This window comes from Glycine soja, chromosome 16, assembly GCF_004193775.1.
Source record: "Glycine soja cultivar W05 chromosome 16, ASM419377v2, whole genome shotgun sequence".
Classification (NCBI taxonomy): Eukaryota; Viridiplantae; Streptophyta; class Magnoliopsida; order Fabales; family Fabaceae; genus Glycine; species Glycine soja.
The window spans coordinates 33,859,388-33,874,543 of record NC_041017.1 but is presented as its reverse complement, the minus strand read 5'-3'; the positions used below and the strand labels follow the sequence as shown (position 1 = coordinate 33,874,543).

The 15,156-nt window shown below is 30.5% G+C and overlaps 2 protein-coding genes across 2 annotated transcripts; one reads left to right on the top strand and one right to left on the bottom strand.

The window, feature by feature from the left end:
• Positions 1-5,484: 5,484 nt before the first annotated feature.
• Positions 5,485-9,974, bottom strand: LOC114390204 (receptor-like protein EIX2). Its single transcript, XM_028350904.1, has 2 exons — positions 6,526-9,974; positions 5,485-5,860 (listed from the first exon to the last, which is right to left on the bottom strand). The coding sequence occupies exon 1, from the start codon at positions 9,806-9,808 to the stop codon at positions 6,533-6,535; it is 3,276 nt and encodes a 1,091-aa protein (XP_028206705.1). The 5' UTR covers positions 9,809-9,974; the 3' UTR covers positions 5,485-5,860; positions 6,526-6,532.
• Positions 9,975-14,425: 4,451 nt separating this feature from the next.
• Positions 14,426-14,869, top strand: LOC114390005. The gene has a single exon (XM_028350696.1). The coding sequence runs from the start codon at positions 14,426-14,428 to the stop codon at positions 14,867-14,869; it is 444 nt and encodes a 147-aa protein (XP_028206497.1).
• The last annotated feature ends 287 nt before the right edge of the window (positions 14,870-15,156 follow it).

Sequence of the window (15,156 nt, the reverse complement as noted above, 5' to 3'; positions counted from 1 at the left end):
TAACTAGTTGATATGTATATTATTATATCAACAATAAAACGTTAAAAAATAAAACTCCCGTTAATTCTCTTTTTTCATGTAGTGCATGATGATAATAAAATAAAATATAATAATTTACGAGTTCGCTCATGTGGTCATGTAGTTAAACGTAAAGGTAGGGTTGAACTCATGGTCACAAAACATGTACAATGATGAAAAAATTTCCTCAAAATTAGTTTATAAACTCATGGTCTCAAACCATGTACAATGATTAGTGATTCTCTTTTCTGTCGATCACAGAGGCTTAATTAATATTAACTAGAATTTCAAAATTTAGATGTGAAAGGACGAAAACTGCAATGTGAAAAGTGAAAGTTGTTACGTGGAAGTATATGTGGTAAAACGAAAAGAACAAACTCCGTGTGAGCATCACTAATCAATAATTAAAGTTAAAGTTGGACTAAATTAAAAGAACCAATAAAAACAAAAGTAAGTTCACTAACTAAACTTAAAGTTAGACTAAATAAAAGAATCAATAGAAACAAAAGTAAGAGAAATAAAAGGCAGCAGACAGGTACCACCACAAATACTTGCAAGCTTAACAAAATAATGAAAATCTAACAATGCGTGGTCATATCCATTGTTACATATGTACCCTTGTTTTTTTCACCTTTTTTACCTTACGTTTTTTACATCAGGATAGTTTTGTAACTTTTTTTTTTACCAAAATTAATGAGATATTATGAAACCTACTTTTTCATAAATAAATTTAAAATATTTTTATAAGTTTACCTTAAGTGATTTCAATCAATAAAATTTTTATCATTTTGATCTTGAAAGATAATAATACATTGATGTTTACTCAATTCAAGTTAATAAATCTATTTAATCAATAATCAATAATATTTGATTTTTTTAAAATTGAAAAACACACACACACACACATATATATATATATATATATATATATATATATATATATATTACAAATAATAAATTAATGGATCAATACATTTAAATTTTAAAACTCATATCTCAAATCAAATTCAACAAATTTAATTAGTTTAAATTTGACCCAAAACAAAGAAATTTCAATTTAAACTATTTAAATTTAGGTCAATTTGGATTTAGAAATAATCCGCATCCGCTTACACCCCGACTTCGCAGTTCCTGCACTCCATAGCATACTCCTAAAAATTTGCTTAGTGAGTTATTGTTATTCATTCCTCAACTTGTCTAAGTTGCATTTTCCACTATTGGCAATATGCCACTACACATCTAATATGCTTTATAGGGTAGAAAATTAAGCCAGTCAATAATGTGAGAGGGTATGAAATTGGTGCAAAGGCTTCGAGCTTTTGGTATGTATCTAACCACAAATAATGTAATAAAATTTATCATCTAATAATTTAAATTTAAAAGAGTTTAACATTTATACTATGATAGTTTAAAAACGTTTTACATGTCATTCAATAATATATTATCATTTGAATTACTTTAAAATAATTAATTTTAAATACATAATAAATTATGATTAAATAAATGAGTAAAATTTTTTATAATCATTTTTATCTTAAAATAATATCTCTCGTCAACAACCATTATATATACCACCTTTTGTTGGATATCCTGATACGTATTTCTTTGTTGTCCATTTTTTTACTGGTAAATTAGTTTATTCAAAAATTGAATATGAGCATGGCGTGAAATCAGATTATTATCCATTTTATACTCTTTTATGCAAACAGGAACATATTTATTTATTAAAAAAAATAAATTAACGGGAACATATTTATTAATTAATAGGAACATATTTATTGTCTTTTGCTTTTAAAATAAATAATTAATAGGAACATATCCATAAAATAAGTACTGGAGTAGTAAAAAATAACTAGCTTAATTATGCATACAAAATGATCTTACTTAATAAATAGGCGAACACCAAAAGAGAATGATGTTGTATGCTTTTTGTAATAGCACTGAAGATAACCATTTGATTTCCATATTTCTTAAGCTTTCTGTAGCATTTTTAAAATGGATTTCCCATGCATATAACTTCAACACTTTCATATTCAGTAGAGCCTCCGAACCAGCCTTGAATCTCTCATCTTGTGCTACCAAAAGTTTGGTCAGAAACTTATGCTGTAACTTTGCCAAATGGAGTATTGCAAAGCACTGTGAGAACCATCACTACCAATGAGACATTCAGTAGTAGAGGACTAGCTAACAGAGTTAGTACCTTGAGCAATGCAAAAAGTTCTGACATCAAAATCTCTCTCCAATAGCACAGAATTATTGCCCACAAATACAACTTTGGGATATCCTCACCCTTAAGTGTTTTTTCTTTTGACCCTTTCTCATCAATGGACTCAACCACAAAAATGAAATCTTACTAAAGAATCCAGCTTTTGGCAAATGGAGTTACATGGCTAATAGGATCAACTTCATTTAATTGGTCACTTAAAGGGGCATAAAGACATTCTTCATTTTCTCCATCATTGTCTTCATATTTACTTACGTTATATGTGCATAAGAGTAGAAAAATTGCCCCACGAAAAGATAGAACTTCTAAAACTGCCTTGAGGGACAGTTCTTGGCTACTAATCGTGTAAGACATGGATAAAGCACAGAGAAAACCAGAAACAAAGAATATAAGAATACTAAATAGCCACAACCATGCCCTTGGAAGTTGGTTCAGCTTAAGACTTATAGCAACAACCCAACAGAGCCATTGAATGTGGCTGAAACTAGCTGCAAAGTCGAATATCTTTCCACCTGAAACGGTCTCAATGAAGACTTCCAAATTGCAACAAATGCCATCATGATCAGCAGTAACACATCAAACAAAATGATCATCAAATGTACGATGCATGTGGAAGGATCTTTCAAAAACCTCAAATCATAACAGAAAGGCTTGCCTACAGTCTCAGAACAAACAGAATCCTCACAAATCATGCTCCAAAATTCATCCATCTTCTTTGTAGCTTCTCTTGGCTGCTCAAACTCTGCAACTTAATAAACGGTAACACAAACTGTGTATTTACGCGCTACTAAAAGCTAGCCAACTTCCAAACATCATGATAAGCAATTTTAAGGGACAAAATAGTTATCTAAGACATATATAATAACAATAACAAATATTAAGCTGCATACATTTCAGAAGGTAAACAATTTAATTTAATCATATAATAACAATAATATATATTAAAACTGTATATATCCCAAAAAGTGAACAGTTTAATCATATGAATGACAAACAAGACACTCTTAACTGTGTAGAGTAATTTGATTAAAAAGACCAAATCGTATTGGGTACTAGAATAACAAAATAATATCACTCGGTTAAAATAAGATATGAGAAAAAATAGGAATGGACATAATATTACTTTAACATGAAAGATCATCAATGAATAAGGGAAAAATCACGGGTAAAGACAAGAGAAATATTTTCACTAAGTTAAAGAAAACTATTATCGCTCTCCAAATATAAGGAGAGAACAATTACACCTTTTTTCTTATAATAGGAGAATTCAATTCTCACTCAAAAGAATTCTCTCTAAGTCTAAGAATGAAATACTAAAACTGAGATGGAATAATCAAATGAGCAAAATTGCTTTCTATTTATAGGCCAAGATTGCAACGGATGCATTAAATGTCCCAACCCTCCTTTTTTGTTTCAAAACAATTGAATGTAATAGATGTTCATTTTAAATATATAGGCTTTTGCATTAACTATTTATAACTTTCCTCACAATTATTGAAAAATAATTTATGAAAACTATATATTAGTTGACACTCAAATATAGAAAGAAAAAAAGTATAAGTAGGTGTTAAGAGTTTTTGTAATTGTTGATGTCTTTATATATAATTATTTAAAATTATTTTATTTATCTAATTATTTATTTTCTCATATAGTAATATTATTATTTTTATTTAGTATAGTTATATACTTTTTATTTATAAAAAATATTAGATACATATTATATAGTAATTTTTTGTATATTTTATGCATGTAAAATTTTAAATTTTTATACTATATGTTTTTTTTCTTGACTCTCTTGAAGCGAATTTTTTACTTTGTCCCTGATATACATACTTGACAAAATAAATATAAGACACAAACAGTATATTTGGTTAGAGAGAAATAAAGGAGAGGATGATTTTATTTTTAATTCTACCTAATTTTTTTTCAAAATTTAAGAGAGAATGTAATTGCTTAACAAACAGTATATTTGGTTTAATTTCACTCACTACACAGAGACTAGAAGAACATGGCAACTCAAACGGTTAACAAATGTGTTAATTAAGAAAACCCTGCTTCTGTCACGAAGTACATAGCGACAGAGTTTTCAATGCATGCAAAACCGCCAAAGAACTGCAACATTGCCACGGCCGATAACATTACTCAATGATTCATCCCAAGAGAAGATACCCTAAAACATTCTGTTCAGAGTCAAAATTCTAAAAGAAGAGGAAGAGAGAGAAGCTGAAACAGACAAAATTAAACACTGTATATTGAACTCAATCTAAAAAAACACAACTTATTAGTATTAATTAATACTATTTGTCTATTGATTGATCATTCCATTGCCATTATTGTTGGGAGTTAGGTTTGAGACAAGACATTGTATTAATGTGTATATAGATTGAACACTCTAATGACATCATTTTTGCAAGTGAGAAATTTTAGTTTATAAACTCAACTCAATTAAGGATTTATTTTTTGTTTCAATTCAATTAAAACGCTGGATTTTCATCCACGCTTTTTATATGTAAATTTGAAATTGTTGACGTAATAAATATATTAATTGATCTAACAACATTAAAATACTGAGTTGTGATTTATACTACAAAAGCTAGCAATGAATACTAAGTAGAACCTGTAGAAGTTTAGAATATCAGGATATTGTGAAGCTTTCAAAAGAAAGAATACTAGTTGTAAGAGTGTTTGATCTTAAAGGAAAATCCTATAAGTGTAAATATTGGGTGTAGTCTGGGTTGGGATGAACCAATTAATATAAATTTCTGAGTTATTGCTCCTTAATTGCTTATACATGTTGCATACATATTTTAAGTTTTGGAAAACCTCATTTTATATAAGTAGAACTCTGATCTTATATTATTATTTTTTTTACAACTATTTTAACCTTCGAGCGCTACACTTTATTTTTATTGAAACAAAAACCAGAATATGTAATAATAGGTTTTGTTATTTCCAGCAGCAATTTTCCGAAGCAACATAACATTTGTTTAACTTAATTAGAGATTTTTTGTTGGATTATCTATTTTATCTGAGTAATTAAGATGAAAAGCCTAGCTCCTAATTAAATTTTTAATTTCCATACAATAACTTGAAAATAAAATATCATAAGCAAGTTTTTATTTGTGCAAAAAAGACCTAGTGAATTTGTGTGTGACTATTTAATTCTCCTTCTAATGACTAACTGATCCACTTGGAAATATAGTTTTATATGAAATTATCACATTTTATAAGCTTTTCTTCACCCAATAAGCTTGAGCCGCGTGTTAATGAGTTTCACATAACATTTTCAATCAAAATTACATTATACTTATATAATCATGATTTCATTGTGAACAAAACATAGCTATATATATTTCGTTCAAACAAGAAATATTGGTTTATTCCATGGCAGAATAAATTAAAGGTGTCGTGCACAAGATGTGCAGAGGCTAATAAGTAGTACAATTGTTAAAGGGATTGTGTCAGCAGCTAACAATTGTTAAAGCGGTTGTGTAATTATTGCCAAGGGACAATATGAAGGGATTTGAAAGAAGAAACCACCAAAGAGGAGTCACACTCTAACCATATAACTTCCTTCAACCTTTCTCAAAATCTGTTTTAATGGCAATCATGGCCACACTGAAACAAAATAAAATTACAATACATTATACAATGGAAGACAATCAAACCAAAAAGTTCCTTCAAACAGAGAATTACATGGTAAACATCAATATACTAAATATCCTACACATCTAGCAATCCATAAAGCTTTCATCCAAGATTGCAATTTTGAAGCTAATCAGCCATAAACAGCAAACTTTGTGCTACAATTCAGAATACAAATATTAATGGTGATAGAGAAAAGTTAAAGACTGAATTTCAGTAATAAACTAAATGAAACTGAAAATCTACCTAGCCATTGCAAAAAAGTACATAAATCTAAGCATTATTAAAGAGGTTTAAATTTTGCAGGAAGTTATTTGAAAACAACAAAAAATTCTCTAAACAGAACACGCCATCTATAATTTCTTTGCAATAAGAAAAATAATCATTAGTCAAAGCATGAACTAAAGAAATAGAAGAGTTGGTTTTACGAAAGCCAATATGTGTGTTGGAGAGACATAGGAGAGATAATGAAGTAAACCACTACTTCATGAGTTAGCATTGACATGGATAAAGAATTAAAAAAATATATTCTAACAATTAGATTCATGCTTTTAGAAAAAAAGCTAATGATTTAATTAACTAAAGCAGAGAAATAAAAACTATGAAGTTCATAGAAAGAAGCTATCAGTATTAGGTACCTGGCTACTAGCCTGTGAGCCACCTATAGCACTTCCCCATATTTACTTCCATTGTTACAAGTATATAGTCTGTCAGTCTGTTCAAGAATCTCATATAAGTAATTCTCCATGGTTGCCAAAGTAGTATTGTCCCCAATAAGCACCAAAAGCCTGTGAAGAATCCAAACCCCAAGCTCATGTATAATGCTCCATAGAAAATTGAATTGTCATCTTCACCATCAATTGCTAGTCCTTGAGGCTTTGCTATTGTCTCATCTCCAGGACAACTTTTGTTAAGTTGCTCACCACAAAGACCAAGATTTCCTCCAAAAGTAGAGGCATCAAAGGTTTGCAACTGTCTTCCCCGGGGGATTCTTCCAATCAGATTGTTGTTTGATAAGTCTAACACAGAAAGACGATCAATTTTGGAAAGAGTAGAAGGTATTTTGCCTGAGAAATGATTTCTTGATAAGTCGAGAAATTCTAACAAATTTAAATTCCCAATCTCGTCAGGAATTTCTCCATTTAAGTTGTTTCTTGATAAATTCAAAGAAACTAATCCAAGTAAATACCCAAACCCTGTCGGTATTTCACCCGTTAAGTTGTTACTTGAGAGATCAATGCTCATTAAAAGATACTCAGGATTGAAAAACACATGTTCCTGGCCTTTCCACATCAATGAGACCTTAGAGTCATAATAGCCTTCTACAATTTCAGATCTGTTTACTGGTCTTTCCATCATTGCAGTAAAATTCCTCAGACATGTTGGAATTTTTCCAGACAAGTGATTCCTTGAAAGATCTAAGAGATGAATTTGCATCAAATAGCAGAGATGAACAGGAACACTTCCAAAGAAGCGATTTACTCTCAAGCTTAAGATTTCCAATTGTTGTAGACTTTTTCCAATCCATGATGGTATTGTACCAGACAACAAATTTTCACCCACATCTAATATATATAAACTTGTGCAGTTCTTCAATGTGAATGGTAGCTTTCCAGTTAAACTGTTGTTTCGTAAGGCCAAAGCTCCCAAATTAACAAGAGTACCCAAGGACTGTGGAATCTTCCCTGACAATTTATTATCACTTAGATCAAGATATGCTAATGAAATTAGATGTTCCCAACAGTCAGGCAGCTGTCCCATTATTTGATTATTTGACAAATCCAATGTGTCGATTTTTGTGGTTGCACCTTTTCCGCACAAGAACAGATTTAAATCTGAAATCTTATTTTTGGAAAGATCCAACATGTACGCTTGTGATAAAAAAGCAGGAATTTCACCTTCAAGTTGATTTGAATTTAGAGTTATAAATCTATCAACATCAGTAAGCTTGATTGGTAGATTTGGAATTGTACCTTTGAGACTGTTGCTAGACATGTTCAACTCACTTATAGACTGTAACTTGTTCCAAAACCAATCTGGTACAAAGTCATCAATCTCAGCATCAGAAATATCTAGAAAGCTTAACTGACTTTGAGTCTGGAGCCAACTTGGGAAACTAGGTCCCAACTTGCAAGAACCTAGTCCCAAATGAAATATTTGGAAAGATGGAATCCAGGAAGTAGCAAACTTTAGAGACAACGAATTGTCTGTTAAGTCTAATTCCATCAATTTGGACAAATTTGTGAGATGCAATTCGTTGATATCACCCTCCAAATAATTCTTCTCTAGGTGAAGACTCTCCAACTGATATAACAAACGAACGCTTTTTGGTATTTCACCCGTTAATTTATTATCGGAAAGATCTAATCTCCTCAAAGACGACAAAATTGAAGAATTTTGAATAAAGCTATAAATTTTCCCACTCAAGTTGTTACTGCTAATGTCTAATTCCTGTAATGTGCATATATTTCCAAGAGAAGCTGGAATCTCACCTTGCAGTTTGTTAGAGGAAAGGGTTAGAACTTCAAGAGAGTTCATTACTTTCCCAAATCCATCTGGAATGGGACCTTCTAACAAGTTATGATCAAGAGAAAGTGTATGAAGATTGGTGGTGAAGTTGGAAACCCAGTGAAATATAGCCAATGATTTCAATAGATTAGAGGAGAGATCAAGGGTGACAAGAGAAGATGAAGACTTTTTTATGAAAGTAGATGGAACAAGAAAACTTTTATCAGTAAAACTGCACTCTTCTAGATAAAGTTCTTGTATGGTGGAGCTGAAGTTGAAATTTCCTATAATTATTGATGATGTCAGGTCATTAACAGCGAGATCAAGGACCACAAGGGAGGGAAAGTTTGGATAGTGAGGAGACGACAAATCAATATTATTACCACGAAGACGAAGCTCTTGGAGATTATGACTATAGTTGAACAACAATTGAAATGTTGATGATGTCAGGATATTATCAGAGAGGTCAAGGATGGAAAGAGAAGTGGAAAGGTTGGAATGAGAACGAAACAACGATGAAATATCATGATCAGAAAGACTACAACGAACTAGTCTCAGCTCTCTTAAGTTTGGAATAAGCTCAGCAATCATTTGTTGCCAGTGACCAGAGGAGCCAAGATTTGGCATTGAATCCAGGCCAAAATTTGTTAAGGAAGAGAGAGAAGATAGCCACTTAGCATCGTTAACCATAAGATCAAAACTGCCAGCAAGTCTAAGAGTATGCAAGATAGGAAGATTCCCAACATGGAAAGGGATTGCTTTGGAAAGTGAAGTAAACCCAAGATCAAGATACCTCAACAGTGAGAGATTCCCAATTTGATAAGGGATTTCTCCATGGAGATCATAATTGCCCTTTAAATCTAGATATCGTAAACATGTAAGCTTCCCTAGCTGAGAAGGGATTGGTCCCCGGAGAGAACTTACTTTAAGATCAAGATACTCCAACTTTGAGAGATTTCCTATTTCACAAGGAATCTCCCCATCAAAATTCATATATGATAGATTCAGATATCTTAAGCTTCTGAAAGAGCCCAGGTGTTCAGGGAGTTTACTTTTATTGGAATCATAATTCGAACTGAGATCCAAATACTCCATATTTTGCAAGTAAATCAAAGAAGTGAGATCGATTAGACCAGTCAAAAAATGCGTATTCGAACCATGAAGATTGAGTATTTGTACGTGACCTGTTTCATTGTTGCATTCAATGCCTCTCCAATTGCAGCAATCTTTGTTACTGTCATCATCCCTCCATGTGGACAGCATGCTAGAGTGATCTATGAGGCCTTGTTTGAAGTTGAGTAGTGCCTGCCTCTCCTTCTCTATGCATTTCACATGTGAACTCTGTGCTGGCCAGTTGAATCCAAGAAGGGATACTAACACTGCAAACAAAATTTTGAGAAAGTGACTGCCCATTACAATTTCCAGATATGTAATTTCTGCTATATATGCTATAAACTCTGATAAGAGTAGAAGAACAACACAAAACACTTCGAATTATTATTTGCGATGTATTGAAAACACAGCAACAGGATTAATGTAGTTGGTATAATTGTACGAAAGGCTTAATTTCTACACCCTCCGTCTATATTGACTATTGCATGTCAAACAAGCAATTATTATTGGTCCCAGGGAAATAAGTTGTTGAAAAACTGAGTCTACACTTTGTTATTTTTCCACAATTGGGGCCACTTGTCCAATATCAGATAAATTGCTATGATGTTTCAAAAATATCAAACCAATAAAGAAAAAAATTCCATAAAAAATTGTACCCAAAAACAATGCCACAGAATAAAAATCAAACTATAAATTGCCTATTTAGTATCTAAACTGTGCACTAGCTGATAATATAGTTCTTCCTCTAACCTTAAAATCATCAATTTAGTCTATAAATATATAAATGTCACAAATTAATTTAACAATATATTAAAAGTCATGTGTGTCCACTAATTTATTAGTAAGTAGTATAATTTCAGGTTCACTCTAACATTAATCATCATTTATTAAAATTTAAAATTAAGTATTATGATATATTTTATTTGCATGCGTTTTAAATGCTAATTAAAAATCTATAAAATAGTGTTTTATTTTACTTTCGAATGTCATAAAGTTATGATATTATATTTACTTAATACTAGTGTATGTATTATTTTATTATTATTATTATTATTATATTAATTAATACTTGTTTAATTTGACCATATTTTAATATAGTTAAACCAATGAAACTTGAACCTTTGGTCTTGATCGGTTTATTTTTAAAAATATTGATAAAATCATATTGATACAAACATGAAAATATAAATTACCTTAAAAAACTAAAATTTAGGAAATAGTTTTGAAGAATCTTTGAGATTGTTGAATATCTACTACGATTACCATCACATTCCAATATCTTAATTACAGTTACAGTGAATTTCTCAATTTACAAGGTTTTAAATTTGAATTTAAAATACAATATGCAGTTTTAATATATTTTGAAAAAAATAAGGTCTCTAATAAATGACTTAGCTTTGTTCTATGTCCTTACTCATTTTTTCATTATTTTGGCTCCTTATATATTAAACTTTTATTTTTAAGTCATTATCATGAGCTAGTTAAATTCAAAATAAAAATTTTAATATATTAGGCACTTACAACAATAAATTTTTTTAATAGGAATCCAAAACATTTAGCATATACCTTAAATATATTTAAGCTAATAAAATACTTGTCATTCAGTAGGTTTAAATCATACCTGACTCAATTAATTTGATACAAGATCTCTCTTATATTTTAACCTTTAATTTATTTAAAATTACGAGTTCCTTATTTTTTCAATTAATTAGTCCGTATAAAAGCAACTCATACACATTTTACTTTAATGATTTAATTTTAAGAAACTTTTCAAAGACACACAGTTTTATACTTTTTATTTTCACTTACTTATGTTTCAATTAAAATTTAAGTTCAATTATTTTGATTGAGACAAGAAATAAAATTGTTTAATTATAAATAAAACATAATTTGAAATTACTTAACATAATACGTAGATCTTTTCTATTGGTAAAAAAACAATAATATCATGTAAAATAAACAACTTGTTAGGTAGCGAATATATGCTCCAATATTTTATTATGTCATGTGATAAGTGAGTAAGACTAAGATTGAATTTTGTTATATTTATCTACGGCATGTAATGGAGGAAGTTAAATGTTGGGTGCAAAAGAGCATTTCCATTTTGAGTGTTTGGCGTAACTTTTACTTTTAGAAGAAGAGTTAATAATAAGCTTGGACAAATACTATCTAAGTGTTACTAACATAGAAAATAATATTGTAAGCAATTTACAAGAAGATAATTTGATGTATATTTTTTTTAATTTTTAATATATTTATTACTTACTACCAGTATTTTTTTTTTCTAAGAAAAAAAAAACTTAAGATATCCACACGCCATGTACATCTTGTCACAATAGGATTTTTCATGGGTATCATTCAATTTCATCTAATTATATTGGGTTAGATTATAAGTATTCGGATAAATTTCGACACAACCAAATTAAGATTCGATTATAATTAATTTGGTATTAAATTTATTATTGTATATAAATTAATTATTGAATATAAAATACATTAATTTTTAGTTCGTATAATTTATTAAATTATTTTATTAAACTACCATGATTTTTTAACATAAAAACACCGTATTGATAGTAAAATCATTAATTCTATAAGTTAAATATTATCACAATTTGATTTCTTTAAGTGTATTTAGTTATTTTATACTTACAGAACTTTAAATAAAAACAAATTATTGTGCTTAAAAAAATTATTTTTACAAAAAAAAAAATATTCACACCCAATTAATCCAATTCAACCCAACTAGTTTATGATCCGGTTTAACTGGATTTGTAACACCTGACTCATAACCCAACATATAAATTTTTGATCGGGTTGAATAAAAAGTTTAATCAAATTCAATTTAAGTCAACCGGTAAACACCCCTATAAATAACTTATTGGAATGAGTAAAATAAAATTTCTATATAGAAACTGAATGAGTAAAATACGAAATGGGTATGATATTGATGTGGCAGATGTCATGTCCTCTCTAATACGATTGGTAACATATAAACTTAACACTGTTGTGTTATATAAGTAGATGGAAGGTTTTTTTTTTATGAAGAAATTATAATTTTTTTATTTTATGTAAGATTTTGATAAAAAATAAATTTTAAGGTTTAAATCAATAGAAGTTATATTTTAACACGAATATAAAACGATTTAATTTTAGTTTTTATACTAAATTTTTCTTCAAATCCTAACTAGCACGTCCAAATATTCTTTTAAAATTTCTTTCATGCGATCTTATTTTTTAATCCCTGTAGCATGTGTTTTTTAATTATCAAATCTTTATAAAAATGGCCTTTTCCTCTCATAAGTATTCTTATTAGAAAGTTTTTTCATAAAGTATTTAAACATAGTTAATATACTAGTATGAATATATTATCCATTAAAGTTTCATTATAATTCAAGAACTTTTTAAATCTAAAACCCACTTGTTAATTTAAAACCAAGAAATGCTTAATAAAGAAGTAATTTTTGTGTCTGTCATTTTCAACTCTATTCCTATTTTCTCATTTTGACAACTCTAACTATGAAACTTTCTTGCTTGCTTTGACTTGGAACAGCGAACGAAAACAAAGGGCGAAGAAATTAAGCTGTGCTAACTACTTAAATCCCCGTGCCTCTGTTTTTATTAAGCTGTGCTAACATTGAAGTTCCATTAGAATTCGAGATTCTTTTTACATCTAAGATCTAATTGCTGCTTGATATATTAATTTAAAACCAAGAAATATATAATAAAGAAGTAATTGTGTTTCTCATATTCAACTCTATTCCATTTTCTCATTTTGACGACAAGAGTTTCCTTTAATTTTCTTTTCATTCAAATAACTCTACCTTTTGAAACTTTCTTGCTTTCTAGACTTGGAACAGCGAATGAAAACAAAGGGCGTAGAAATTGTGCCATACAAGTATAGTAACTGCTTAAATCTTGCTGCTCTGTGTTCAATACAGCACAACTGGTAAACCATAATTCATAACTGAAAAATCCTAATGGGTGGTTACTTTCTCAAAATCTTGTTTGCATTGTTAGTGTGCTTTTTGCATACTGAAATATCCATTCTTGGATTGAACTCTTCATCGGAGATCTCACGTGTGAAATGCATTGAAAGTGAGAGACAAGCCCTCCTCAACTTCAAACGTGGCCTTGTAAATGACTCAGGCATGCTGTCTACATGGAGGGATGATGAAAATAACAGAGATTGTTGGAAATGGAAAGGCCTTCAATGCAATAATGAAACAGGTCACATCTACATGCTTGATCTTCATGGTCACTGCCCACAACGTTTGTCAGGTCTAATTGTTGAAGATATATTTTTGTAACTGCATAATATTTTATTTTTTAGTTTTTAAAATAGGATTTAGTAAATAAGTTGGTTTCCTATATTTTAGGGGTAAGTCAGTTTTAATGGATTAGCCTAGTCAATCAGTGGGCTCCTATCTTTAAGGAGCAAGTTAGTTTTAATATTCTGTTTTGTTAATATCTTGTTATCTAATTAGTTTATCTTTTGTTATTTATTGTATCGTCGCCGAGAACAATTTGAATTAGAATAGAATAATTCTATATTCTCCGCATACGCATTGTCTCTCTTCTCTCCTCTGTTTTTTATAATTTCCTCCACAAAACCAACACTTGGTATCAGAGCCTTATTCTTACGGGACCTGTACCATGGAAGGTGAAGCAAGTTTTTCCCACATAACTCTTCCAATCTTTGATGGAGAGAATTATGATCTGTGGGAAGTGAAAATGCAATTCTACATGGAGTCTTTGGATTTGTGGGATGCTGTGGAAGAGGATTATGAAATATATCCACTGCCTGAAAATCCCACCATGGCTCAAATTAAAAATCACAAGGAAAGAAAGATGAAGAAGGCAAAGGCGAGGTCATGTTTGTTCACTAGTGTTTCATAAATGATATTCATCAGAATCATGACTCTTAAATCACCCAAAACAATTTGGGATTATCTGAAAGAGGAATACGCTGGAAATGATAGAATACGAAGCATGCAAGTGCTGAATTTAAGGAGGGAATTTGAGCTTCAAAGGATGGAAGAGTCAGAGACAATCAAAGAATACTCAAACAAATTATTGGGTATTGCCAACAAGATAAAGTTGTTGGGAAGTGATTTTGCTGATTCAAGAATTGTAGAGAAAATTTTGGTAACGGTGCCGGAGAGGTATGAAGCATCTATAGCTTCATTGGAGAACACAAAGGATCTGTCGAAAATCACATTGGCAGAAGTGCTACATGCCCTGCAAGCTCAAGAGCAGCGAAGGTTGATGAGGCAAGATCGTGTTGTCGAAGGTGCTTTGCCCACCAAACATCACGAAGTTGATGAAAGCAAAAAAGATTTTTTCAAGCAGCGAAAATAATGCAAACAACCAAAACAAAGGTAAGGATAAAAAGAAAAATTATCCACCTTGTCAGCATTGCGGAAAATTGGGTCACCCACCATACAGATGTTGGAGGAGACCAGATGCAAAATGTTACAAGTGCAACCAGATAGAGCATGAAGTGGTGATCTGCGCCAACAAAAATCACAATGATGAGGGAGCTCAGATTGCTAATCAAGACAAGGAGGACCAACTGTTTGTGACCACATGCTTCTTGAGTAGTGAATCAAGTGAAAGTTGGTTGATTGATAGTGATTGTACGAACC

Bases quoted from the DNA above. Each gene is read 5' to 3' on its own strand.
- LOC114390204 (XM_028350904.1), bottom strand. From the start codon at position 9,808: ATGGGCAGTCACTTTCTCAAAATTTTGTTTGCAGTGTTAGTATCCCTT.
- LOC114390005 (XM_028350696.1), top strand. From the start codon at position 14,426: ATGACTCTTAAATCACCCAAAACAATTTGGGATTATCTGAAAGAGGAA.